At 39.9% G+C, this 26,446-nt stretch overlaps 1 protein-coding gene across 5 annotated transcripts in view; it reads left to right on the forward strand.

Moving 5' to 3' along the window:
- Positions 1-1,271: 1,271 nt before the first annotated feature.
- Positions 1,272-26,446, forward strand: part of TNNT3 (troponin T3, fast skeletal type) — a 43,591-nt gene continuing 18,416 nt past the window's right edge. Inside the window, exons 1-7 of one of the 5 annotated variants that reach the window (XM_077321504.1) lie at positions 1,272-1,415; positions 12,413-12,447; positions 13,792-13,805; positions 15,882-15,899; positions 19,105-19,119; positions 23,823-23,834; positions 24,248-24,262. In XM_077321504.1, coding sequence (XP_077177619.1) covers positions 12,428-12,447; positions 13,792-13,805; positions 15,882-15,899; positions 19,105-19,119; positions 23,823-23,834; positions 24,248-24,262 — 94 coding nt within the window. In that variant the 5' untranslated portion in view covers positions 1,272-1,415; positions 12,413-12,427. The remainder of the gene's footprint in view (positions 1,416-12,412; positions 12,448-13,791; positions 13,806-15,881; positions 15,900-19,104; positions 19,120-23,822; positions 23,835-24,247; positions 24,263-26,446) is intronic. The other 4 variants (XM_077321503.1, XM_077321506.1, XM_077321505.1 and 1 more) reach the window with 4 other exon arrangements.

Here is a 26,446-nt window from a genome sequence, read left to right on the forward strand (position 1 = left end):
TCATGCTGAAAAGCTGGAGCTGAAGCATTGAACGCAATGGAGCCAGCAGTTGTAATGTGTGCTGTAACTCCAAAGCCATGGCCAACTAAAGAGAAGTGGAAACGTGACCACAGAACAAATAATCCCCGCTATGCGCTTCTCGATTTTGCGATAGATCAATCATTATTGTGCATGCGCAAAGACAAAAAAGAGGGTGGGGATCGCTTTCCAGTGGCTCCGAAAAGGCCACGGGTCCGAGGTTAATGCGAAAGGAAGGAAGCGAAGCCTATCCACAGTGTTTGCCTTTAGAAGCGACCCTAGTGAAGATCGTCAGGTGCAAAACCGAATTGCCTCTCCAAAGACCAACGTGAGGGAGATCCGGAGAACACGGACAACTGCGGAATCACCCTTGTTCCCATTTTAAAACTGAATGTAAATGAGGAACCATGAAATGTTTGTCAAAGAGGCATTTTCTATTCTGTCTCTGCCCGTGTGTGCAAATGGGGGGTTTGCCTCATATTTATTGAGAGTTTGCATATTTTAAAGATGTCTTGGTTATTCTTGGCAGCCAGAAGTCCTACAAACTAGAATGCATCTGCACAAACTTTCCAGAGTCAATTTCCCTGTATGACGCTTATTTCACAATATCCACCAGGTGTAACAACGGCCTTTTATATCAGGCACCGAACTCAGAGTGTCAATTGTTTTTGAAATTTTGATACAGAAATCCCAGCAACATTCTTGAGTTGTGCATAAAAGACTATGGCAAAACCTTGTGGGTTCTCCTACCTAGTAGCTAGACCAAGGTACTTTCACAGCACAGTCTTGTTCTGATGCAGTTCAAACTTTGAGGATTCCCTTGAGATTTTATAGCAGCTGAAAATGTGTATGCACTCGACCTGAATCCCAGCACCATCCTACTGCCAAAGCCTCAACCATTTCCCAAAAGCAAAGAACATGTGCCATAAAGATTTCAATTGAGCTGGAACAAAGCTAGGCCAACGTGGGATTTTAAAAACCCATCTTGTGCTGGGCTCTACTCTGACTTGCTTCCATGAGACGCTCCAGCCCTTTCGCACTGATCATCCCTCTTTAAATTTTGCCTGCCTGTTTGGGTTATAAATATAGAAACCTAAGCCATATGGTTCCCCCCCCTCCCATCGTGTCCCTCCCATCTTAGCATGGTGCGGTTCCTTCAGCTGTTCCTATACTTGGTATGACCTTTTCCCATCCTCAGCCCACCCCCTTTCAATCCCTCTCCCTTTCCTTGCCCTTTCCCTCCCTACTGTTGTGAGCCTGATGGCCAATGGGCTTCTCTAGAAGATCAAGTGTCACTATAACATGAGGACTTAATCGCCTGCTGAAGTTTGCAGACCCCGTGAAGCCTGTCCCATTCAGCACAGAGCTCCTCGCTTCTCTGAGCTTCCCCCTCTCAGGTAAGAAGGAGATTCAGGCAAGGGATGTATCGGTAAAGGGACTGGAGAAGACAGAGCATGTTCAGACAAGGGGGAAGGCTGTGAGGTAATGGGCAGGAGTTCATGGGCCTAGAATATGTTTTCAGAGTTGCAGTAGCTCCCATTCATTTTTACCTGTCCCTTTTCTTACCTATTCCAAAGGAAATATGTTCCAGGGTAGTAAAAATAAAGAACTGAGGTCCTTTTCAGGGGAAAAAATTGCACCCAAAGCAAGTGAGAAAGACATACAATCTTTTATGGCTGTTGAGGCTGTCAAGAAAAAATGTCTCACACAAAATACACTCAAAATCTGTGATGATGTCAGAGCTGAGAATGGTGCTCCAGATTGTGGGGCGGGGGATCCCTAGGGCCTGAATTCCATCGGAAACGGATGACAGAACTTGGAGCAAATGTACTGAAACGGGAATCCTTTAATATCAAATGGGGCATCCCTTGGCAATGAGAGTAGCTGCCAGAAGGGAACTGAAGCAGTTTACAATCCTGTGCACAGTCAACACTGAATTCAAGGCAGTGTAAATCAGCTCTGGTTGCCTGCTTTTGAATGGAGTCATTTCTACTTCTGGATTCAGCATTCTCTCAGCCAGTACCCTGAACTCAGAGGCCTGTGGTGATTATTATTTCTGAGCATTTCCTGCCTTTCAAGGTATAGTTATACCTAGCATGCTTCAATTAGGGAACACTCATGAGTATGAATACTGGTGAAAAAGCAATTTGTGACCATATCATAACTGCAGTTTGCTTCCCTGCAAAGTATATGTTCAGTGTTGGATATTAAGAACTTCAAGCATGTGGTTTATAGAGAAGCATGTTGCAAATGCTGGAAAACGTGTGAATCAGGTCTGAGAACCATTTGACATGACTAAGATGTGATAGGAGTAATCTCTTGGTTAGTGTGATGAGTCTGCCCAGGTTCGAAAGGTGGGTCAGATCAGATCAGATCAGATCAGATTGAATGGGGACTGCAAGGTACTGAATTGAATGTTTGACATTTGAACAGTCAAATTAACTGTGGTGGTGGTTGTAGTTGCGGTCTTGAAAATCACAGCATGTTAATGGGCATAGAAGAGCTTTTGTGACAGGGAACAGGCCTAAATACAAAACCCCTGCAAGGTGCAACGTGTGGTCTTTTAAACATAGAATCTTCAGGCTTGTTTGATGCATCTGGCTGGGTCTGTCTGTCAGTCTGGTGTCTTCACTGACACTGAGGTCACACAAATCAATAGACAAATAGTTGCATGCTATGATAGGTGGAGAGGGGATACAGAGCGTATCCAAAATACTACTTTCCCTACACCAAGTTGTGATCTGGGTTAATTACTATGACCCTTGCACATGGCCAGGGATATCACGCAACATTAAGGACTGCCTGCAACTTCCGTGCACAGGCAGCTGCCTGCATATGGCAAATAGTTTGTGCAAGATGTTCCCTGTGTGGATTGGGTAACTTTCTCAGTCAATACCACTGCAGCCCTTTTTTGGCTCTTTGTGACAGTATGAAGACAATAGCACACGAGGGCTGCTGCCATCGTGTGGCAGCTATGATTCGTGCACCAGCTTAACTAGGAACATTGTCTTACTGCACTAGTGGCATTGCAGGTGTGAAACGCTTCACTGTGGCACCCGGCATTACAAAGTTGGGTATTGTGAGTGATAGCATCTCCTCCCCTACAAACTCTGAAGTTTCAGAGATCAAGTTAATGGTGATCGGCATGTTTGGGGCTGTGAAGAATTTTCTCTTAGGTCACTGGAACTGGAGGCTCTTGAGGACAGCAGCACTTTTCCTGTGGGCCTGTGACATTTTTTGTCCCACAGACTGCAGTGAGACCATCTCTCCTCTTGTAGCAGCAAATAGACTAGACAGTCTTTTAGGGGAATATTTTGACGTATAGGAATGGGCTTCTATGAAGTAAAGAACTGTCCTTGATGCCATTCTCATCTATTCTCTAAACCTGCCTATCTCAACTTTTGGGGGGGCCACAGTGCTTTTAGGAGCTTTTCTCAGGCTACAGCCCCCCCCCCCATCAAACAAGGATGCAACACAATACAAACAGACAGAAAATCATTTATTATTGAACACCAAGAAAATCTGAACATTTTAACATACTGGGGAAAGTTTTTTAAAGACTGCATGGAATTAAAGTTTAGAACATTCGACCAAGAGAAGCATGTGCATTCATTTTCCCCTTGAATACATTCATTCAAGCATGCACAAAGGAACAGATTGCATTATTTCTTTTTCTTTCCCTTGATGAAGGTCGAACTTTCTAGCAATTAATGGCATTGCATGTGACAAAAAAGGCATTTCATCGGTTCAGTTACTCCCATCCCAAAACCATTTGGACTCCCCTTCTCACATTTTTCACTGTGGCACTCTTCAAATGTCCCGTGGGGGCCATATGGTCCCTGAGAATGACAAGGCCTCACAACGAGGACTTTGTTATAAGATATGGTGGCAATATTATAACCTTAGACAACCTGTTCCGCTGATGTATTTATTTGTATGTATAGCAGATTTTAACACATAACCCTTTACAGCCAAAATCTTAACAGAAATGTCATAGGGCATTCCAGCAGAGGGTGCGGCTGTGTGAAAGAGGTTGAAGAGATGCTTGGTTTCCAAGGCCTCTTTATTTGTAGGAAATTCTGTGCTAGGAGATGAGCAGAGCATCAGAAGCCAAATGGATGGAATTAGGAATGAACAGCTTGAGTTTAAAGCTGCAACAACGACAAAAAAACCCTCCAGCTGTTGGTTTCTTGGTCCCAGATATAGAATCACATTTCAGCCCAGCTAAATGGTTAAAAAAGAATTTCACAAAGTCCAGGAGAGAAAGAAGATGGAATAAATGTAAAGAACTATATACTAGATGCTATTAGATATTTCAGATCCTGTCAAGGGAATGGATTCATCTGCCAAGTGATAGATGTGTGCCTTAACCCTCCCACCCTTCACCCCTACTGCTAGCTGTACCTGCTAGTCCTGGTCTCTAGTTCATGTCTATTTTCTTTCTCTGTCTTCCTCTCATACTGGGGCCATCTCACCTCCCTTGTATGGCCAAGGAGAGGGAATGATTGATAGGTGGAAGGCTATTTTCATAAATGGTCTCTGAGGTGTAAGGGAGTGAATTCAATCTACCAAGAGGAAGATGGGTAGATTCTCAGCTGTTAAGAAGCTCCTGAAGAGACGGGGACTGCAGTTTTAAAGCCAAAATTTGGAATACTGTAGATTTGGGCCAAAAAGGAACATTAGGCTGGAAAGAGAGAAAGGTTGGGGGGGGGGGTTGTGACAGAACCATGATCCATTCTATCGGTTTCATTTTGGTTTGGTACTGAATATTTACTTGTAATTTCTTTCCTTCCTAGAGGGAAGATATAGATTTATCTAAATTTTAGGAGAGTCATTTGAATTGCAAATAAAGTGCAGCTGCCTAATAATTGCTGCTCCATTGGAGTGCTTGCTGTTTTCTTTAAATATAACAAACACCAAATAGTTTAAATCTCAATCAATAGTCAGCTAGTATAAGGAAATTATGTTTAAAAGTGACATGAAGCTGACCTGCCATAAACTATTTTTAAAGGGTAAGTCCTCTACTGTTTCTTGGACATCAGCAAATGGAGACATCTGATAGATCAGGGTGTGTAATAAGTTCCAAAGAATTCCCTGCCTCAGATCGCCAAAAGAAGCTGAGTATAACTTGAGCCAAGGCATAGACATTGAAACTAGCTTGAAGCTGGGTTTCTTATATTCTTCTTTAGTGATTCCTGGGCTTGACTGCCCCAAGACATTTTATTGTTCCCCGTGTCTGTAATACACTGCCCTTCTAGCATTACAGATTGAATAAAGACTTGTATAATGGGCTACATGCATCTTCTGTAACAGTACAAAACATATTTCTTAGGTTCTTGTGTGATGCTTCATTTGCATTCCCCCCAAAATATGATTCAGATTGGTAGCCGTGTTGGTCTGAAACAGTAGAACAAAGTTAAGAGGCCTGTGGCAATAAATACATCAACATTGGAGGTTGATGGGCAGATGTATCCTTAAGTCTATAATTTTGATATTTATTTCCTTCACTATGGTTTCCCCTGGAATTAAATCCAAATAAATGGTAACCATATAAACTAAGTTTGTTATTCCTGTGTGGTTATTGATTTATTAAACATCTTCATTATCTTATATGCTGCTGCTCACCCTCTACCTATATATATATGGACTGATAATTTCCATTTCATTATATCTGAAGAACTGTACTTGCACATGTTGTGAATAAAACTCTGTTGGTCTTAAAGGTGCCACTGGACTCTGTTCTAAAAAAATATGCTTGTTTTTGGTTTATTTGTGCAGCTGAGCCTGCCTTGACCTGAAATTCTTTACTGGGTATTCCTAGTCTTGTCACAAACAGACAGTTTTCACAATTCTTAGTTTAGAAATTGTGGAAACTGAGCAGGTTTGAAAGGGATGAAAGTGTTTGAAAGTGTTGAGAGCAGGTTTGAAAGTGCTGAGTGCTAGAATTCACCTGTCATATGTTTGAAAAAGTAATCATAAGTTCCACAGAGCTCCCATAAGCACGGCTATTCACCCTTAGCTAAACTTATTTGGAGCAAAGAGTTAAAACTTCCAGACAAAACAGAACGCATATACCATTCATTTTACTAATTGACCAGAAAATACTGTTTAAAGGGTGACCTCTATAGCAACTGGGCCACAATTTATGCAGAAGTCAAAAGTAATTTGTCTGGGAATGATTTGAAAATATCATTAAGCTGTTTTAGAAAAATGCATTACTGATACTAGTGTTTATAAAGTGTGTTAATGAACAGCCATTTATCTCTCTTACTACTTTTCAGTTCAAACACAAAGCCTTTGTGGATATTTATTTATTTATTGGATTTTTTACCTGCTGCTCTCAAAACCAGCTTGCGGCGGTTAAGAACAATAATTCAATTGTGCTCCTTCCTTGTCAGTTGACTCCTGTGTTAGTTGAACTTGTGATAACCCATATCATTTGAATATCCTCAGGCTATTTGGATAATTATAATCATATATCATATTTCTGTTGACTTACTATTATCATATAATTCACATGGTGCCATCAATATGCAAGGTCCTTTACGGCATATGAAAAGACAAATCCCTGCCTTGGGAAGCTTACACTGCTAATTGGAGTTGTGATAGGGTACTGTTGTGCAGTTTTTGTCTCTTCCAAGCCTCTAGTGCAATGAGACCATGTTTACAGATCTTTTATCAAACATAATGAGGTTCATAGTCTAAGGAAGATGTATTCCATATATGAAAGCAATTAAAAAAACCCCAGAAGGAAATGTATTTTCTATTGCTTCTATAAAATATGTATTCAGTGAAAGCAGTGGAAGACATCCATATAGAGATGTTCTGTCCAAGTTGAGAAGATTTTTCAGTGTAAACAGAGGCTTCCAAATCAGAAATCACTTATGAAAGAACCCCAAAACACATTTTTTTAATACTGCTTCACTGCTGTTTTCAGCCCTAAATGGCAACACATTTTGTTGCTGAACTTAACTAGGAAGATCCAGGTTGAAATTCTCACAATATGTTGGCTGATTTCAGCTTAATTTCTAACAAAATTATTGTGAGGACAAAATGGTAGACGGAGGAACTATACACATCCTGAAATCCTTGGAAGAGGGAGAGATTGAAATGTAGCATACATAGATTTAGTGTCATTTCCTTGAAAGTAGGCCTCTTCCTTCCTAGCAACAGTAGTGCCGTAATTAAGTTAATCAATCTGACTACCTAAAAATGCCACTGAGAGCAAACAAAACGAATCCCAAGTGATGACAGTGGCCTTTCTTTGAAGCCTCATAAACATGGTCTGTGCAGGCTACGTGTGTGGAAAAGGGGTGGGATTGTGTCCACTGGCTCCATCACCACCTGCAAGAGGTCTATCAGGACAGAACCTTTGTGTGCACAAACTGTACCCGCACTCAAGTACCACTGAAAAGCACACTTTGTACAGTGTGGTGTAGTGCTAAGAGAGGCAGACTCTAATAGGGTTTCTAATTTTGGGTTTGGAAGTACCTGGATACTTCCAGGGGATCCCCAGCTGGGGACTAACATCCCTGGATTCTAGTCTGGGGAAACAGGTTTGATTTCCCACTCCTCCATCACATGAAGCCTGGTGGGTGACTTTAGACCAATCACAGTTCTCACAAAAATCTCAGCCCCACCTATCTCACAAGGTATCCTTGTGGAGAGAGGAAGGGAAGGTGATTGTAAGCTGCTTTAATATGACTATGTTGCTATTACTAGGCAGAAACACAAAATGGTGCGGCTAATTGGGGTTGGACTTTCTGAAGCTGTGTTCCTTGTTGGCCAGGTACTGGGAGGGCTCAATGGGAGACATGTGAACTTGTGTCAGCAGCCTGCAGGAATAACCATAAAAGTGAGGGGTCAAGTTTTGCAAGGAGGAAAATGCTAATCAAGTGTGACTCCATGTTTTGGATGAGCCCCAAGATATGAGTTCCTGTCTTGCTTCCTGTCTAAATTTTTGTTGGTTCTTCTATCTCACAGCAGGCCCAAGCTTCCCCCAAAGTGTTTATCCTCAGGGAGGGCGTACTGCTAGGAATACCTTGGGGAGGATTACAGATCACCTTCTTGTGCCCATGAAAATGTAGGAAGCACCAAAGCCAATAGTTGTTTCCAAACAATGATATGAAGGAAACAAACCTTGCCTTATGGAATGTGTTGGAGAAACTTACAAATAGGCTGGCTCACAGTACACATAGGTTCCCCCATTGCCACAAATAGCAGCTTGCCAGGGCTGTTTCAGGCTGGCAAAATGATGTGGGAAGAGGGTTTAGGACCCTGCTCCCAATGCACCATAGTCCTCAGCTGAACTGGCCACGTCTGCCTGATAGGACATGGAGTGCACCTGCAAACAGTAGCATGTTGTTAGGTCCTTATTTGTCACCACTGCACAATTTCCTAGAGGAATCTGACATGTTCAAAAGGGTTTAAGAAAACTAATCTGTGAGTATCAAGGGATCAGTAAGCCTCACGATGTTTTTAATCCTAATTTTTATTGTCAGTCTGGATGTTCTCTGACACTAAAACTAGTGCTGCTGCAGTGCTATAACATCAGTAACAATAAATCCCGGAATAAAATATGCATGCTCATGTTTAGCTATCTAGCTTCTCACACACCCATTTTTAATCCAGTTTTTACTGCCAATAAAAGGTTACTGACTAACCCAGTTTACATGTGAGGATTAATTGTCCAGTTTCATTACATATTCATGCAAATGCTTTCATAGTATGGTGAGAAACTGGCATTGTTTACAATTGACTTTTTGATGACATTTCCGTTTGATATCTTGATCTCTCAGTTATTTCACAGTTTTCCTATAATATTACTGTTTATGTTGTATCCCTGTTCTGGGGTATTTTTAGACTAGAAGCCTGTGATCAAACTGACCTTAGGAAGTGGTGTGGGAGAAGGGAATTCATAAGCATCAGTTTTGTCCAAAATATGCCATCAAAGGCCGTAAGTGCACTTTCAAACTCTGAGATGGTGTTTGAAATGTTATGGCACGCAGGCTTCCTGGACATTACCCGAAGAGTGAGATTCCCAAGAATAGAGCAATGTCTCTAATGAACTTTTGTGCAATGCATGTTTTGTACCATCTTGGAACGGCCCAGGAAGGGCACATTCATGGGAGATTTCGCGCAGATCCTATCCAGATAACAAAGCACTTCACCAACAAATATTGTTTCTAAACCCAATCCTTTTTGTCACTTGTCATTTTCAGTTGCTAACCTAAAAGTGAAACATGATTTGTTCTGTACTGTTCCTCGTACTGTCTATTGGCTCGCATGGCCCACCGTTTCGGATTCTCTGTTCAGGGCAGCCTGTCACCATGGAGCAAATAGAAAAATAAAATAAGAAGTCATAGAATGAAGTCTCTCTTGAAACATTGCATTTACTCTGTTAAAATGGTTATATGGCTTTAAAATATTTATTTTTAATGGATAAAAGTAAATGGGTTACTATGCAGCAAAGTTGTCCTCCAATGCAAAGAGTCTTCTGCCACTAGAAAAACCTTTTGCATCTTGCACTAGCAAGGAGGGCTCCTCTTTGTGCTGGTTGAAAGCTCTGCCATTAACCAAATGGATTGGTTAAGGCAGACTTGTTTATTGATCCTATTAAAATGCAGTCATCAACTGCATTAAACCATTAATCTTTCTGATTATCAGCAATTTTGAGGAATAGAGTCACTGCCCACATATACATAGTTACTTTTTTCAAACCGTCCAACAGTGGAAGATTTGACAGGAAATGCTCTGGCCAATTTCTCCTAGTGAGACTGAAATTAGGAGCCAACAAAATTCCACAGTTTCAAATGCACATAAAATGGCTTTTGGCTTCTACAGAATCAAATCAGTAGAATAAATAAGTAAGATTGCTCTATTTTTCCTTTGTTTCTAAGGAAGATACAACCCAGGTGTAGGAATTTCTCAGGGAGGAAAGAGAATATAGTGGTCAGCAGTCCCATAGGAACCCTTGTGGGAAAAGAACCTTAGTGGATTTTATTGCTTTTCTCTCCTCTATAGAGCAGCTGTATTACCCCGTCCCAGTGACCAAAAATATTGTCTGCCTGCCTGTTGTTAGGGTTTTATGACTGGAACATGTAGAGTCTCACAGCATAGTGGTACAGGCTATGTAAGCACACACCCTTCTTGGTGTTTACATTATATCATTAAGTGTTGCTATGGGTTGCTGGGTAGGATTCCTTATATGGCAGGACTTTTGCCTCTGGGATTAATATACCCTTCTGAAATAGAAACCTTGTGAGCTGCAGATGTTCCTTTAGGATGCACATCCATCTACTTGTTCCTTCAAGACTCCTCTCATATATCAGCTGAGTAATGAAGTCAAGTCAAGGCTTGGGTTTCCTGGGGAGGAGCCTTGTTTTCTAATTTAAGCTTCATCTATCATGGACTGAGTAGAGGCTGGATGGAACCCCTTCTTCAGAGTTTATCTGTGGCCTTGTATTTTCTAACTCTTTAAAAATAGTTTTGCAAAGGTATAGCTCAGTCACCAAAGAGCTCTTTTGCGGTGTACCATTACCTGAAACGCTCTTTCCTTTTGGGGAGGGAGGGAAAGCTCTGCAATCTTCAATGCACAAAATTCTACTTTGTGTTTGAAAGCAGAAACATGGGGCCACCGGTCAGGTGCTCTGTGATGTTAGCAAAAACAGCCCATTGCTACTGTAAATAGTGGAGCAATTCCTTTTACAGGTACTGAGGGATGGGGAAACCATTGCTTTGAAGAGCCCTTCATGTTCCCAGCATTTTCAAGTACTTACTCAGGGGTATAAAAACTAGCTGTATTAAATACAAGAGCTAACCAGATACCTTTATGCGGATAATACTCTGATTTCTGGTGTTTCTCCATATTTCACCATATGCTGATCTGAAGCTGTGTTCTTTTGCATGAACACAAAGCTGGTGGTAACCTTAGCAATTAATGCTTGCCATGTGCATTTACTTGTCCATGCAGAAAAGAGGAATAATGATGCCCAATGGGTTATTTAAGATAAATCAGCAATCCCCTCCCATATAAGCTGTCCCACCCCTCCAATTCTCAGTTTTCCAGCCTGTAAGCCTACTCACAAGAGCTTTTCTGAAAATAGATGTTAAAATAAGTATAAAGCACTGCATACTTTAAAAATGGATGCATGGTGGTATTTATTGTTAATTATAAACAATAGAATTAATATAGGGAAGTGACTGAATTGTTGACAAGTCAGGATAATTACTTCCACGCTATAGGGACCTATCTGTTCAAATACATTAATGTCATAGTATAATGTTTTTCCATTTAGGGCAGATATTGGTTGTGTAGTATTGCAATCCTAAACAGCATTATGCCCTTTTAGGCCCTCAAACTTCAGCGCAGATTCATGTTGGCTCTACAAGTGTACCTTGCTGGCCCTGAGGACCACAGACTCCAGGGTCTAATCCCTTTATTAACGAAGATTTCTTGACAGCCTGGGAAGGGTTTCCTGAATGGGTGGGAGTTAATTACTTTTGTATATATATTTTAAATTTGTTAAGTATTTATCAGGTGATATGACCATGGTCATGTTGATGCCCCCCCTCCAATAACCAATGATGGACCTGGAGGGGGTGGGAAGGGGAAAGGCCACAGGTGGGTGTGTACACAGCTATGCTTCCCAACCATGTTCTGCATGAATGCGCCACATCTGGAGTTTCTCAAAGTTTGAAGAATGCTTCAGGGGTTTCTTAATGGTAAAAAAGTTGAGAAAGGCTGCACTATTATTTATTTATTTAGATTAGATTTTTATACTGCCCTTCCGTATGTCTCTGGGTGGTCACTGAAAATAAAATACTATGGACTTGGTTGGAACTATGTTTTTTCCTGGAAAATGATAGACTAATATCTATACCTATATATATTAAAACCATATATATAGTATGGTTTTAATTATTTTCTTTTCAATTAATGAAATTAAAAACATAATAAATATTAAAAACATTGTTTTTAATAATATGACCCATTTAATAATATGACCCACCGTCGTGCCTCTGCGATAGGCTAGCTCGCCCCTTCGTCACGTCAAGGAATATGAATAAGATATGTGTTGTTTTTATTATGTTTTAATGTATATCAGTGCACTTTGTTTAATAAATATTTGTAAGATTTTTTAATATTGTTTTTGCAATTCAACTTTTGGGTTCCTGTCTTTTGTTCAGGTTGGGGTTGGGTTCCCTTTTTTGATTTTGCAATTAATGAAATTGCCATTGCTCTACAAATAGAAGTATTGTGGCGATCTAGCACCTCTACAAAAGGATCAGATGTCATTTATTTAGGGCTGAATGTCAGTCCAACAGTTGCTGATATGAGCATGTGTAAGATGACACTTACTCATCCTGCCCTTCATTTTGTTCTTTTGTCTAGAAACCTACTGCCAACATGTCTGACACCGAAGAAGTGTAAGTTGAAACATATGTGTGATTCATCATTGCTGTGGGCTATACAGATAAAGCCAAATTAGTGGACCCCCCCCCCTTCATGCACACCTCCCCCAAATGCCATTGAGGACAAATGTTATGTCCAGGGTGGTCAGATCCTTCCTGGCAACTGGTGGCAGATGGGAGACTTGCCAGGAGTGGGAGGGAGGCTCAGGCTATGTTGCTGGTGATGTAGTGATGTCACTTCTGGCATGTACGTGAAGTTAAGTCATCACACTGTCATACTCTGGTTTGGGTGGGAAATTCTATGGTAAAAATGGCTTCTACCATACAGTTTGCCTCCAAATACAATTGGACAAAGCTTCAGCTGATAATCATAGAAAATGTGATTTGATATTGATAAAAGAAAACATTAAAAAATGAAGAAAACAATAAACATTTATATTTTTGACCAAACAATCTGCTCAACAAGTAACATAGGAAAGTGGATCTTTTTCAGAATCCTATTTATCTGTACTCACTAGGACTCCCAGGAAATTATTCTTAGGATGCCATTGTTATAGTACAGTCCTAAATCAAGGGTGTAACTCTGCTTAGGATGGCTCTGCATGTCATCTTAATAAAGAGACCCACTAAAAAAAGGGCAATTTCTTTAGCACATATTCATGCTACTATTTCTGTTTGCATTCTTGCAGTGGTCCCAAGTGCAGTCAGAAATGCAAGTCTAGTTGATAAACCTCTATCTGGCCTGTATTGCTTCAGATTACAGATGGGGCTCACCTAATTCAGTGCTTCTCTTCTACACTAGAAGTCATCTCCTCTTTGTGGAAAGAATGTTTTGTTTAGCATTCTGTTGTGTGTTCTTTTCTGTAATCTGTAGTGATCACGGCCAGACACAGGTTTATCACCTGTGTGAGTACAAACACTATAAAAATATTATGGGGGATTGGATGCTATACTGATGACAACAGGGTTGGGACTTTTTGTTTTTTAGTAGCCCTAGGAAAGAGCAGAAGAATCAGGCAATAGGGGAAGAATACGGGTTGTTAAATTTTTACTGATAGTGGAAGATTGCTTAAATTGTTAACATGTTGGATCTTAATGGAGAGATCTGAAGTTAAGATCAGTATTTTAACAGAATGAGAACTGCACTTTTTGGCACAGAGTGTAGCATGCAATAAACAGCCCTTGGGCCTGATTTGTGAGGTAATTCCATCACCTATTCTGTCATCAACTAAGAACTGAGGGATGAAAGCTGACACAAAGTATCATATGTATTAGCATGTCATAGCAATTCATCAACAGATATAAGTAAAGTAGCATCTGAACAGGCCTTTATCTCCTTTATGTTTTCTCTTCCAACAGTGATCAAGTAGAGGGTGAGTATGAAAATCCCTTTCCAGTTATGTATCAATGTCTCATTTTTTTCCTATTTGCTTTTTTGGGATACATATTGATTTTTGAAATTTACTCATCTTCAAGGGTGAAGGCTTAAGGTGATATCCATTTTTGTTATTCTGTTAATTTGTAAGTAATCACATCAAGCAAGGGTCTTTTGGCCATTTCCCCCCTCATGCTGAATATCTTCCTATGCCATTGGTGATCCCACTGAATTTGAGGAGATGGACAACTGTCTCAGAAGTGAAGTGTAAATCCCTTGATGCTAAGTACAGATGTGGAGCAGAGATCCTTCTCTGTGAGCGCTAGGAGGGCCAGTGCTGCCTCTCTACCTACTTCCATGTATTGAAAGGAACCTCATACCGCATTGCTGTGTCACATAAGGGACACTGTGAGCTGGCAAGGCAGAGGTTCTTTTAGATCCAGGCACTGGGAATATGTGATGTTCAACCGTCTGTGTCTGTGACAGACCTTTAGAAGAATTTTTATGCAGTTTCCTTTGCTTATAAAATCCTGACTCATATTGACCTTGCCATGAAGCCCTTCTCCTGTTTCTCACAGTTGGTTGCCTACCCCTCATTTATCCAGGTTTGCAGCCTATCCCAAAACCATATTCCACCTGTCCCTTCTCTGTGTTGTTTACTTGTTGTGCAGCTGCTGCCACCTGCTGGTGACACATTTTGCAATTCTGGAGACAGTGAAATGTGTCCATTTCCCCTTGCATATACATTCAAGCTTTGCTTGTTTTTCTGTTCCTTTGTTGAGTGTGAGTCCTGACACTCATTAGTCGGGTTAACTTAAATTAATATATTTTTTTCCTTTTCATTTTTTCCAGATGCCTCCAAACATTTCATTTTGATGTGTTTTTTCTTTTCCCATATACTCTATTTAAATTTTGCAAGATTGATTTAAACACATCAGTTATTTCAAAAGGATATGAACTGGAAATTGTTTTGTTCTTTACTCCTGTATTTCTTTATGTTCATAGTACAGCCATTTCTACAAAGAAACATACTTTTGGCAAAGACTGTACTACATTGTCCCCAAATATGAAACTAAATATAACTTTTAGCAGAATTTGATGCTTGCTCTTGTAGATATAGCCATATCTTAACTTTGGAAAGAAGCAGAAATGCATACATTTTAATACATTTTCCCCTTGAGCAGATTTATTAGATAAGAAACTTGAATTGCAGAAGTAACTGTAAAACTTGAATGAGGCTGAAGGCCATGCAATGTAACCATTTGTACCCAAATGAAGGCAGAATTGTCCAAACTCAAATTTCTGTCATTGACCACTCCAATAAATTGCAGTCTAAGCTTATGTTTAACAACAACAACAACAACAACAACTTAATTTCTATACCACTTCTCCTCGTATGGTCTCAGTGTGGTTTACAACAATAAAACATATTCAATACAATTAATTACAATAATAAAATGCAGCAAAATGCCATTAAACCCCCCACCCCAGCCCCATTGCACCTTCTGCCAACTACCTCACATTGGAAATGACATCAAACGGGGGGACCAGGAAGGAAGAGATGGAGGAAGGTCCATAGAACTTCAGACTGCTCTAGTATCAACCATAGGCCTGGTGGAAGAATATCATTTTACAGGCCCTGCAGAACTTTGACAGCTCCATCAGGGCACAAATCTCAGGTGACAACTCATTCCATCAGGTTAGAACCAGGACTGAAAAGGCCCTGGCTCTGGTTGAGACCAGGCACACATCCTTGGGACTGGGGATCACAAGCAAATTGGTGTTAGCAGAGTGCAATACCCTCTGGGGGATTTACCTGGAGAGGTGCAATGCTCTGTAGAGGATTCTAAGCCCATTTATTTCAGAGAGTATAATTTTGATAGCACCGTTAGAAGCTCATTCATATTTTTTCACATGTTGCATCCATTCTCTTGAGTAAGATTTTTCAGAAGACAATGGGATTATTGTTTTTATAAAGAAAGGTAGTGAGTTTTTGTCTTTATGTCAGTCCTTGTGGTCCTTCTATGATAGTTGCTATGCGTTGCTGATTGTGTTGCTTTTTATCTCATTGCAGAAGAATATGAAGAAGAAGGTAACCAAAACTCATCTGGAATGTACCTTTTACTTCCCTGATCCCCTGATCTTCAATGTTATCAGTTCCTGTCATTCACCCATCTCTGTTATGGTCTGCCAAAGATACCACAAAATTCTAAATGAAAACTCAGCATCTCAGTTTAGCATCAAAACCTGCAATGCTGAAGAAAAAATCCATGTTAAAGCCACATGACCACCTGATTGATTATTGAATTCACTGTTTAGTCCTCACTGTTTAGTCCTCACCGCCTGAATTTGTGAATGGCAAAAAATCCCAATACATTTTTGAGGACTAAATAAGCTGTCAGTGGCACAATAAGTTAAATGTACAATTTGCTATACTATAGGATGGGCAAATGTGTGTCATCTTGAGCTGACTACTTGACAAGTTGCTGAATATCAGTACAGGCATATTAAAAAGATGGAGTTTAGAAAATACTTTCCCATACAAATTCATGACTGATGATTTTACTGTATGTAGAATTTTGTGATGGGAACTTCAAAGAAACTTGCATAATCAGAATGAACAAGACTTCATTTTAAATTACTTATTAGTTTCCTGTATTCTGTATTAAGAAATCATATATCAGAACTGCTGCTAATGTATCTTCCTGGTTAACTTTATTTTGTGGAACCAGGAAGATACATTAACATTTCCTTTAAGGCTTGATTTTTCATGCTTGGAAAAATTCCTAGAAAAGAATATATGGACACTGTTAATGAAGACAATGTTAATGATATGATGTGGAATCATATTCACAGAGCATTTTCATACACCTCCCTGAAAGGAAGTGCCCCAACCTGCGGGCCACGACCCGGTGCCGGGCCGTGGCTCCTTCTCCCCGCCCCCCCCCCCCCGCAGTAAAAAACTTCCCAGGCCGCAAGCTTGCAGCCTGGGAAGCTTCTTACTGCGGGAGGGCAGGGAGAGGGAATCAGGGCTGGGCCGCGCATCATGGGCGCGGCCCATGGGCATGGCCCAATGCGCGGGCGGCGCCGGTCCCCAGCCTCAGAAAGGTTGGGGACCACTGGTCTACATCACTGTCCCATTCAATGAAGGCCACAAGCACTAATGTCACATCCTGACAGGCTTTGGCTTATCAAGCTTTTAGCCCTTCAAAGCTTAGGGAGAAACATGTAATTCATCTAAGATGCCACACATAGGCCCATTATGCACGGCCGCCGAAACGGCGATTTCAAGTCACATGGGAAACGCGGAGGAGGAAGACGCGAAGCACACCGGTTATGCATGGGACGGGGCGCGATGGCGGCAAAACCCAGAGTAACCGATTATGCACGCGGCGATCCGGGCACCACTTTTGGTTGTGCCCCGGTCACCGGAAGCTGCGCTTTCTTCCGCATTTCGTGAACGCGGCTTTTTCGGCGGCATGCACTGAAGCTGCGGACAGTTGCAGCCGGCACCGTACGTTATCGATGATTTTAGTCGCCGCCATTCCACCCCGAATGTGCGTTATTCCCCCCGTGCATAATGGGTCATACTGGCTTTGTGCAGTATGATCTGTTGCTAAACAAACTCAGTTGTTAATACTAGTAGTAATAATACAAGAATTGGGACAGAAATGTCATGGTATTTAAAATGCCATGCAGCTGCTGGAAATCTGGAGATCCATATCTGTGAGAACTAAAAAATACTACTGGATGGAAATCTGGGGGCAAACAACCCAAGTGTAACATGCTGTAAAAGTTAAATGCTTATATATCAGTATTTCTTTATAAACAACAACCTTTCCTAGACATCTACATAGTTTTTGAGTTGTCCTTGAAAAGCAGTCAAGAAAAATCTAGTGCTCTGAGTAGATTGTTGTGAGTTGACTTTTTAAACTCCATCTTCAGCCACTTGTCAAGCTTACAAAGAGATACCCAAGGGTTATACAGGCAACCTATCCTAGTAAAGCTATATTCACCCCCTTCTTCACTTCTAATCTAACTTTATATCTTTCTTTCTGTTGGATGGAAAACAGTGATTCTAATAACTAAGCTAGGTGCTTTCCTTCTTAAATTTGCATGCTGTGTCCTCTGAGTGTATTTTGTTTCATGTCCTTCTGATTATTGGATTCATGTGTATGTCTGGTCCATATCTGTCCTGTTCCAAGGTGGCTGATTCCTGTTTCAAATATTCCTTTTAACCACTTCTTCCTCCCAGCTTTAATCCACAAAGTTTTGAAGGTTCTAACAAGTATTTCAATGTTATTGTCTTGTGTGTCCTCTGCTTCTTGTTCCATGATGTTTCCCACCAGAAGAAGTAGAAGAAGGTATGTGATGTCTTTGGATTTCTCTCTCTTCCTTTTTACAGAAGAGTTCTTTGCATAAAGGAATCCTGAGCTGGCAGAAGAAAAGGAAGAAGAGAACATGAAATATTAACTCCAAAGACTTGACCGAATAGCACTAACATGAAAGAAAATATTTCTACTGCTGAAGAAAGTTTGAGTCCAGTGGCACCTTTAAGAACAATAAAGTTTTATTTAACACGTTTATTATTTGTTGGTCTTAAAGGTGCCACTGGACTCCAATTTTGTTCTGCTGCTTCAGACCAACATGGCTACCCATCTGATTCTATCTGTTGCTATTGCTGATACTGAGTTTTTGCTGCTGCTAGCTCAGTTATGAATACTTTGTGCATTTCCCCTGCCCCAATCTCCTTTTATTTGCCTTGCTGGTATGTTAAAAGACTGAACTGATACAGATGGAACAATATGAAATATTAATGTTAAATAACAGAACTTGTTGAAGTTTTCCAAACATTGATATTTCTACAAAAAAACCATTTCTGCAATAGGGTCCACTCCACTTGACATTAGTATACTGATATACTGAATTTGATTCTTATGCCAAGGGGAAGTGGTGCCATTCATAGAAAAAGATCCATGGCAGCCAATCCTCAAATTCTAACAAAATTCCAAAGCATGGAATTTTAGGAAAGTTTACTCAATTCTGTTAAGGTATATGCATGCATTTTTGTCTGGTCATTCTCATCCTAACACTTCTGGTCAATACTCATTGTATTGTTTCCATTCCATGCATATGTTATTAATTTTATCCCATTTACTGTAATCCCATAATTCCTCATTTTCTTCTTGCAAATTTACCTCAAACAGTTTGAGGCTTCTGCTTTTGTGTTCCTTGCTTTAATTTTTTGTTGTTGTTTCCTTCTTTTCTCCCCCTTTTGCCATGCTTCCTGACTGAAGAAGTTCAAGAAGAAGGTACGTGTCTCTCAAGGCCTCTCAGTTCTGATTGCTCAGTTTGGGAGAGTTGATGGCACATTGCATCTCTTAAGGGTGTCAAAGCGAAAGTGTGACCACCATCAGTGTCATTAGTAATCCCATACAGCAAGAGAAGCAGATAAAAACTTTGCAAAGTAGAAGACAACAGCCATTAACCTGTAAGACTATGGGCCTTAAGCCATTCACATTCAATTAGTTCATTTTCTTCTGACTTCAACAGAAATGTTTTTGGGTTAAAAATAAGATACCTGAGAGGCAGAACTAAATGGTGATGTTTTTATGTGGTCCAGTCTTCCCTTCTATGGCCCTGCCTTTGACTAAGCCACCCTGTCCACTTGTTCATATGAGGGCCAATTCCAAAGTAATTTTAGAGGAATCCATGTGGAAGAATATTAACTGAAAACATCACATTGGAAGGAAGACTCCACAATTATTTTTCTTTTCAGTGTGACAACTTCCACATGCATTCATGTATGGAAACACAGAATGACAAGATATGATGAATGGCATGTGATTTAACTGTTTCATGGGATCCTGTATGAGCTTTTGCAAAGTAGAACCCATATTTTGAGCATATGAATGTGAAACCATATATATGACCAATTATTCTCTCACCCTGGAGAGAATATATTCTCTGTATCAGTCTGACAATTTATGGAGGAGGATTTAACCACATAACAGATATGAGGTAAACTCACGAAGACTCATGAAAAGTAGAAGTTATAGTTGGAAGCAGAGCAACAAATGAGAGCTGGTATTGATTAGTGAGTGAGAGAGACCTGTGCATACCTCGTCTACTACCTGCCAATTATTAAAAATATGGTACAAATAAGTTTGCTGACATTCAAGGGCTCATCTAGGTCCCATAGAAATATATTAGATGTGGAGGAAGTGGGTAGTAGCATTCACCCCAAAGAGCAAAGAGAAAAAATATTGGAGAAGTAGCTTTCCCTCAGGGACACACATGTATCAAGTTGTGTGGTACTTTGTGTCTTGTATTGTATCTCTGACATGTATGAATTATTGACCTGGATATATTCAGTTAGTTCCAGGGTCATAATATGCACAGACATGCCCTAGATAGAATGCAACAGCTTTACAAACAAAGCCTTTAGCAGTTTGTGGCTTAAAAATAATCAGTACCTTTTGATAGCTTTACATTTTCTTCTCTGTGTTTGCATGCTCTGCATTTAGCTCTTTACTATACATAGTGCTGAATTTGCTTCTACACTTTTAATCACTACATGCTCTTTATTTAAATTAATTAATTGGCTTTCCTATAATGAGCTGACTTCTTTTTAAATGCTGACTTGAATTACTTTCACATTGTTGTAAATTACTTGCCCTTTTGTCTCTAAGTAATTGTTTTCTATTGCCTCTATTTTGTTCCATGATACTTCCCACCTGGTGAAGTTCATGAACCTGGTATGTGATTTGATTTCTGGATTCTTCTTTTTCCATCTCACATGAGTGTGTGCAGCAATTCAAAAGTGATGGAAAAGAACAGGAGAGCAACACATTACCTACACACTTAGGATTGCTTTCATTAATACATTGTTTTTGCATGCTTGTCTTTTGGATTAACAAATGGTGAGAATTACCATGCAGGGACACAGTAAAGCCTTTTTCCAGCATAAGGTCAGATGCTTAGCATGCACCAGCTAAAAGTTATCCATGAACTTCAATGACCTTACGAATGTTATCAAGCTGGAAACTGGCTGTGGACAGCATTCTGTCAAACACAGTAAATCTAACACACTGAAGTTTAGACTTACCCATGGAAATTCCTGCTCCAATTACATTGTCTTTGTGATTTCTTTTGGGTCATACTTTAAAATCTGTATACCCCTCTTCCACATTAATTTATCTGTTGTTCATGTGACCAAAGAAGGGGATGTTAAAAATATTGCATAGTTATCAAGAGGGGTTTCTTGAGAGAGAATGCTTGTCATATTCTTAACCTTGACTCATACAAACTCTGTTGCCTAATTAATGCCTAATTACAGACCAACTGATGTCTATTGAAAACTTACTGGCCTTTATCTTACTGGCCCATATTTTTGCGGGAAAATACAGGAAAATTTTATTTGTATAGACATTGTCTGCCCTATGCCTAGGTCTCAAGATAAACCAGCCATATATTGCTGTTGTTGGAAACTGCTGTTAAGCCTTAGTCATTCCATGGCAATTTCATAGGGTTTTCAAGGCAAGAGATGAACAGAGGTCATTTGGTATTTCAGGCCTCTGCCCTAGATTGTCCTTGATGGGCTCCCATCTACCAGGGCCAACTTCTGTAGCTTTTGAAATCTGACAAGATTGGAGAAACCTAGGCCCTCCAGGTCAGGACCACCCTATATTACAAAAAATATTTAGAGCCCATGGGCAGCCAGAACACCTTGCTCTGCAACATGCTGTGATCTACCCCCACCTGATGCTGATCCTGAGGTTTTAGGGAACTTATATGCAAAATGTCTCAAGATCTGGGGATATGTGGTAAGGAGGGGGAGATCATTCATAAGAACATAAGAAGAGCCCTGCTGGATCAGACCAGTTGTTAATCTAATCTAGCATCCTGTCTCACATAGTGGCCAACAAGTTATATAAATATATCTGGGATAAAGTTTATATCAACAGCTATGATCGTGTACAATATTAGTAGCTCATATATTTTTATAACGTAAATGTGTATCATGTTCATTAGATTGTGAGATTATGGGCAGGCATCTTATATGTTACTTCATTCCCAGTGCCCAGTTATACTTTTAGAGGTGCTAAATGGTCATGATTATGCTTTCATATCACTACCAGAAGGAGATTTAGCTTTAAGATATTATTTACCTGGCATAAAGGGGTAATGTCCTTGCTGGGATAGACAATATGTGCAGGGAGCTCTATATAATTTTTAAAAAGCATGAATAATTATTAAATACCACATATGACAACTTGATACTTAGTATATTCTTTAAAAACATGCAATATTTGTTTGCACGTTCCTCAGTCTTCTGTTGTATCATATATGCATGCTGTCATTTTTGTCCCCTTCTTTTATTTTAAACTGATTAATTCACTTTCCCTCTTAACCTATTTTCAAATTATCTATTTCAACCTTAACTTGAGAAAGTTCAAGGTTGTAACAATCCTCTGTCTTGTCTTCCTTTTCCCGTGTTGACACTTCCCACCTCATGAAGTTCATGAACCAGGTATGTGACATGACTTCTGAATTCCGCTGATTTTTAAGGGGTAATGTATGCACAGGAATTCAAAGGTGGAGCAAGGAAAACAGGAGATAACAATAATTTAACTCTTGCTTGGTTTTTAATTATAGTCCTATAACCTTCATTGTTTGAAAATAATATGATTTAACATCCCTTATGTCTAAGAATTGGGAGTGGTATAAAAAGTTTCTGCAGTACAGAGTAGAGGGCACAGACTTTTCTTAAGTGGACAGCTAGTAGAGAGTTTTGCAGAATCAGGAAACTTTGGACTAAGGAGATGCTGATAGGTGGTTTCAATGGATTAAATGAACATCAATTCACTTGGGCTTTATGGAACAGTCAATGGATTCATGAATGAAAATGCAGTATTGTGAAAAACATGGGCTGATTTAATAAAAACATTAAAAACTATCTGCAGTTTTGTCCTCATTTTATCGTGGCTCATATAGATTAAGGATCAAGTCTTTCAAGCCAATATGATTAATATATTTGAGGTCAAATTTGATCTACTGATGTGAAAAGAATACTGCAATATAACAAATCAGATTTATTCTTGTTATTAGAATAAATTGAAGTCTGCTACATAACCACAATGTTTCTTGCTAGTTTATTTGCATGCCTGGGTACTAAAATATTAAAATTATAGCAGTGAATATCTTGAAATTAACCATGTAGATTTGTGAACACTTCTACCTCTCTTTGTTCAAAGTATGAAACCCTATGCCATGAAAAGCAACATAAATATATGTAGCTTTACCCTTCATGTTGTACACTGATCATTAAATGGACTAGTGACACCATCCCCCCATCTGTTCCACATAATATATTTCTGGTAAGGCATTGGAGGAGGAGCATGTCTCATGGCTTAAGTGCCACTCAGTGCTTAATGCCCACCTGTCCTGCCCCTGAGTGCCTCCTCCAACCGGCTTGCCTGTCTGTCCAGTGGCCAGCCAATCACCTTCCATCCTCCACCCCTGACTACCACCTCCTCCTCCTTCCACTTCCCTCTGAGGCTCACACCCTGCTGTGTGAGAGCTGCCCCTGCTGGTGAGTTCCCTAACAGCTGCCTGAAGCCTTTCCAAGTCCTGGGGGGAGGGGAGGCCATCTGCAGAGTTCTTCCACCCCCCACTCCCAATCTAGCATCCGTAGTAATCCTGAATGCAACGGGCTTGGTCCCTAGTAATTACATAATTCGTCTACATGCCCTCATGAAAGCCATTCACCACCATATTCTTCCCATCTGGCTGCATTTACATGCCCCTTTAAATGCTACTAATTTTCTTTCCCTCAGATTATCAATATGCCCTATTACCCTATCCTTCCACATTCCAGACTCACAAAAAGTGTTCGAGACCTTGTAATTAACATGTCCCTCTTGTTTTCGTTCTCTTGTTGTCTGCTACATCTTGTTTTCATTCTCTTGCTGTCCACTACATCTTGTTCCATGATACTTCTCACCTGATGAAGCTCCTGAACCAGGTATGTGACACAACTCCAAATTTCTCATATTACCTCTGACATGTGTACAGAGAATACATGAGTGCATGAATTGGATGTTGGAAGAGAAGAAACAAGATAAACTGTTCCTATTAATAAACTATCACTTAACAGCTTGTTTTCTTTGAATGTATCACACTCACAGCTGCTTTAACCTAATGCTATTTTTTTCACATCCTTACAGTTTCTTCAGGGGCCTATGCTGCAGTATTCTTGTTCTTTTCTTTAAAATCAGTGTCTCTATTATTTTTCCTTTATTCATTCCTTATTATTCATTCCTATTATTCTTTCCTATATTCATTCCTCTTAGGCTCCAAATATTCACATATATATTCTCTTTTTCTTTTATTCTCTCCTCTCATTACTGTTTGCTTCTGCTATGGCACTTCTGGAAGAAACCCGTGAAGAAGGTATGTGCTGTGAGCCACAGAACCTTTTCCTTCTTTCCTACAGCAGGAGAAATAATGCTCAAAAATATTCAAGGAATCGGGCAACTTAACTTCAGAATGAGAGTTTCTACTTTGCAGAATTCTGGATGCACACTAGCCAAGACTGTATGGCTAAGAAAACAGTGAACAATGGGCCCATAGAAATTTAAATTGAAAAATGAGGCAGATTTGTGAAAAGGAATTTTGTTGCTTTTATATTACTACTAGAATTAAAGCCCATTGTAGCTGGCCCATATTCAAGGCCAGACACCCTGGACACGCTCTTCCCACAGGGGCATTTCACAAATATATAGTGGAACCATGGATAAGGATTGAATGTTTTCAAATGTGAGGGAGAAAACAACTACAACTTAACATTCTTTGAGCATCTTTATTATGTTTTCTATCATATATCATTTGCTCAATGTTGCAAAATCATTTCACGTGATGTGGGATGAGAGTTATGGCCTAGGATCACTAGGGGGTGTACATAAACACCTAGCTTCTTTAAATGAAATCAAATCTTCTGGGACAGATGAATTGAATACAAGTGTAATTAAGAAACTTGCAGATGTAATTTCTGAGCCTCTGTCCATTATTTTTGACAATTCTTGGAGAACAGGTGAAGTGCCAGAAGATTGGAGGTGAGCAAATGTTATCCCCATCTTCAAGAAGGGGGAAAAGGAGGCTCTGGATAACTACCGACCTGTCAGCTTGACATCTATAGCTGGCAAAATTTTAGAACAAATAATCAGACAATTGGTCCTTGAGCAGCTAGATCAGATGGCTGTAATTACTAAGAGTCAGCATGACTTTCTCAAGTCATGTCAGACTAACCTTATCTCTTTTTTTTTGAGAAAGTTACTACCCTGCTATATCAGCAGAATGCTGTTGACATAGTTTACCTTGATTTCAGTAAGGTTCCACATAAGAAAGGTTCCACATCAGTAAGGTTCAGATAAGGTTCCACATGATATTCTTATTGGCAAGTTGGTAAAATGCAGTATGGATCCTAATCAAGAGCTGGTTGATAGATTGCACCCAAAGGGTGCTTGTAAATGGTTTGTCATCTTCTTGGAGGGGAGTGACAAGTGGAGTGTCTCTGTCCTGGGCCCTGTGAGAGCCAGCTTGGTGTAGTGGCTAGGAGTTTCTAAACTGTTGAGTTGGGTTTGATCCCCCGCTCCCCCACATGCAGCCAGCTGGGTTACCTTGGGCTCACCACTGCACTGATAAAGCTATTCTGACCAAGCAGTAATATCAGGGCTCTCTCAGCCTCACCTGCCTCATGGGTGTCTGTTATGAGGAGAGAAAAGGGAAGGCAAACTAAGCTGCTTTGAGACTCTTCTGGTAGAGAAAAGCGGCATATAAGAACCAACTCTTCTGTGTTGTTCAATATATTTATAAATGATTTGGATGAAGGAATAAAGGAGGTGCTTACTAAATTTGCAAATGACACTAAACTAGGATGGGTAGCAAACACACCAGAAGATAGAAACAGAATACAAAATGAAAACTGGGCTAAAATGGATAAAATGAATTTCAGTAGTGATAAATGTAAAGTTCTTCATTTAGGTAGGAAAAATCATATGCATTACTATTCAGTAATCAGTAATTGAGATCTAGGGAGATATTTGTGATTGGGATAGTCGAGCACCCACTTTGACATACAGAAAGGTTGGGGTTCATTTCCTGGACTATCCAGTTAAAAGGAGCAAGTAAGCACATAATACAAAAGAGACTTTGGATAGTAGAATAAACTATACTGACCTTGAATGACTGATGGACTGAAAGTCTAAAGTAGCCTAAAGGGTATTAAAATACATCCAATAATTAAAGCTAATAATTATCCAGCATCTTCAGACCCTCAATATCTTAGTTACAAGCCAATATTCCCTCACATCCTCAGGGAAAATTCATATACTCAGGGGTGTTTTTAAAAAAATAAAAACAACGTCAATTGAAACAGTCTTAGTTATCTTGTAGTACACAATCTGCAAACCAGTTTCATGTGGGAGCATGGTATCACCAACCATTTCCCCGTGTTATTCCTCTTTGTTTTGACAGCATTGAAATTGATGGTTTTAATTATTAGAAGAGGGAAAGATGGGTAGAGAAGAGAAATAGGACACGGTATCAAGTGGTTTGCAAATATTGCTAGCATATTGT

The sequence above is a fragment of the Paroedura picta genome, chromosome 2, assembly GCF_049243985.1.
Source record: "Paroedura picta isolate Pp20150507F chromosome 2, Ppicta_v3.0, whole genome shotgun sequence".
In the NCBI taxonomy this organism is placed as follows: Eukaryota; Metazoa; Chordata; class Lepidosauria; order Squamata; family Gekkonidae; genus Paroedura; species Paroedura picta.